Source organism: Erythrolamprus reginae, chromosome 1 (genome assembly GCF_031021105.1).
Source record: "Erythrolamprus reginae isolate rEryReg1 chromosome 1, rEryReg1.hap1, whole genome shotgun sequence".
Lineage (NCBI taxonomy): Eukaryota > Metazoa > Chordata > Lepidosauria > Squamata > Dipsadidae > Erythrolamprus > Erythrolamprus reginae.
In genome coordinates, this window is record NC_091950.1 from 422,196,444 (window position 1) to 422,199,198 (window position 2,755).

Genomic DNA, 2,755 nt, shown 5'->3' on the forward strand with positions numbered 1-2,755 from the left:
ATATGTTAGTTTACTAAATTTGGTGCAGTCTAACATTTTTTTAAATCACCATTTCTTCGTTTGGAGTCTTTTCTTGCTTCCATACTTGTGCAAATGCTAATCTTGCAGCTGTGAGTATGTGGTTTATTAAATAATAATTTTCTGTACTATGTTTGCCTCTAATTATTCCTAATAAGTACATTTCTGGTTTCATCTCAAGTTTATAATCCAATATTTCTTCCATCCATGTCTGAATTTGAGTCCAAAATGTTTTTGCTTCCGTACATTGCCACCAAATGTGGCAGTATGTTCCTACCTCTTTTTTGCACTTATTTTATTTATTTATTACTTAGATTTGTATGCCGCCCCTCTCCGAAGACTCGGGGCGGCTCAACATTTGTTGCTTACATTCACATTTATTTTGGCTAAGCGCGCTGGCGCATAGTGTCATCGGAAAAAACATTTTATAGAGGTTTTCTTTATAAGGTATTGATAGCATCATCTTATAGTTTACTGACCATGATTTTTCCCAATCTTCCAGTTGAATCGTATAGCCAAAGTCATTTTTCTTTTTCATTCTCTTTCCCTTTGATGCTAGGTTGTATTTTAATATCAGATGCTGACATTTAATCGAGACATGATGGCAAAAGACAATTAAGTACAATCAAAGCCTCTTCTTTCTCAACATGTTCAAGGAAGTGGTTGGAATCCCCCGGAAATGCCGTGGGAAGGGGCTGCTAATTTCTAGGGAACATCGTTGCCTCAAATTCCTGCCGGTTACGACTCAAAAGAACGACTCTCAAAATGGCCGACTGGCAGAATCCTGAGGCAGCCCATTTTCGGCCATTTTGGAGGTCAGTTCAGATGTCCTGTTTGTTCTGAAAGGGGGAGGGGCTTCTCCTGTCCCTTCCCACCTTTTCCAAAATATTTACACTGGGGTCTTCACCCAGAGGCAGGGGAAGATGGGTTCCCTGATCCCATGGATGGTGGTGGTGGGGCCTTCACTTCCAAGCAGTAGCGGGTTACTATCGATACGGTAGAGGACGGCACACCGGTAGCGAAAGTTGAGCTGTGCGCGCAGCTTCGGTCATCTTGTGCGCGCCCGTTCCAGCATGTTTTTGCTTCTGCGCATGTACAGGAAGCAACATATTGTGAGGGAACGGGCACACGCGCATGTGTGGAAGGAAAAAATATTGCCAAAAATCTCTCTCGCGCGCGTCCCCTCACAAAATTTTGCTTCCTGTGCATGTGTAGAAACAAAAAAACACTGGGACAAGTGTGAACACCACACAAAACAACCAAAGCTGTGCACGCATCACACCGCAAGCGACGGTAGCAGCAATTCTGCCCCTGCTTCCAAGGCACCTAAGTGTCAGGCAGAGGACGGCATTTACTTAGAGAAGCAGCTTGGATCTAAAGAGAAATTTCTTGACAAGTCAGAACAATTAATCAGTGGAACGACTTGCCACCAGAAGTTGTGAATGCTCCAACACTGGAAGTTTTTAAGAAGAGGTTGGACAACTATTTGTCTGGAATGGCATAGAATCTCCTGCTTGAGCCGAGGGTTGGACTAGAGGACCTCTGAGGACCCTTCCGTCTCTGTTATACTGCAATGCCTCCTCAGCATCACGTAAGCTGCACCCACGGCAGCATCGGCGACTTTGCCGTAGACCACGGGGAGAGCGAAGGCCTTCTCCACTTCCTGCTTCATCACCTCATTGCGGCAGAGGCCGCTTCCGCTGGCCATGATCCGTTTCGCCCCGGCTTCCTTCAGCCTCTCGGAGGGGAGCATGGAGTGCAGATTTCGGATCACCCCTCGGCACAGAGCCCGGATCACCTGCCCCAAGGAAATTTCGGAGGCCGCGATGGCCGTCACCGAAGCCAGTCTGGTGGGCGCGTGCCTTTCTCCGAAGACGGTGGGGCAGATGTGAAGACGGGTGTCGGCGTGGGTCAGCCCGGCTTCGATCATTGGCTGGTAGAGAGCCGATTCCGAGACTTCGATCCCTGGGGATATAAGAGGAAGAGAAGGGAGAATCAAAGGTTTGCGGGGAAACGTCGACTTGCTAAATGCGACATTTGTTAAAGGGAAGGAAGAAGGGGAAGGAGGGAATGGATGGAAGGAAGGAAGGTAGATAAGAAAGAGAGGGAGGGAAAAATGGATGGATGGAAGGGGGAAGGGAAGAAGGAAGAAGGGAAGGAAGGAAGGACAAAAGGGGAACAAAGAAGGAAGGAAGGGCGGGAGGGCGGAAGGGGTGAAGAGAAAGGAGGAAGGAATGAGAGGGGGAAGGATGGAAGGGGCAAGGAAGTTAGAGAGAGGAGAAAGAGAAGAGAGGAAGGAGAGAGGGAAGAAAGTGAGAGAGGGGGGGAGGAAGAGTAGGGAGGAAGAAAGAGAGGAAAGAAAGGAAAGAAGGGAGGGAGGGAGGGAGAAAGGAGGAGAAGGGAGGAAAGGAGAGAGGGAAGGAGGGAGAGGAAGAGAGGGAGGGAGGAAGGAGAAAGGGAAGGGAGGGAGGGAGTGGGAGGAGGAAGAGAAGGAAGGAAGGAAGGAAAAGAGAGGAAAGGAAGGAAGAAAGGGAGGGAGGAAGGAGGAGGATGGAGGAGGGAAGGAGAGAGAGAATGAAGTAAGGAAAGAAGTGAGGGAGGAGAGGAGGAAGGAAGAAGGAAAAAGTGAGAGTAGGAAAGAAGGAAAGAAGGGAGGGAGAGGGAGGAGGAGGAGAGTGGAAAGAAGGAGAGAGGGAAGGAAGGAAGGAAAGAAGGGAGGGAGGAGAGGAGGAGGGAA

At 48.6% G+C, this 2,755-nt stretch overlaps 1 protein-coding gene across 3 annotated transcripts in view; it reads right to left on the reverse strand.

Annotated features, from left to right (window-relative positions):
* Nucleotides 1-542: 542 nt before the first annotated feature.
* The window catches only part of SHPK (sedoheptulokinase), an 18,652-nt gene continuing 16,439 nt past the window's right edge, over nucleotides 543-2,755 (reverse strand). For all 3 annotated transcript variants that reach the window (XM_070735427.1, XM_070735426.1, XM_070735425.1), the window contains one exon: nucleotides 543-1,983. In XM_070735427.1, the coding sequence (XP_070591528.1) occupies nucleotides 1,550-1,983 (434 nt within the window). In that variant the 3' untranslated portion in view covers nucleotides 543-1,549. The remainder of the gene's footprint in view (nucleotides 1,984-2,755) is intronic.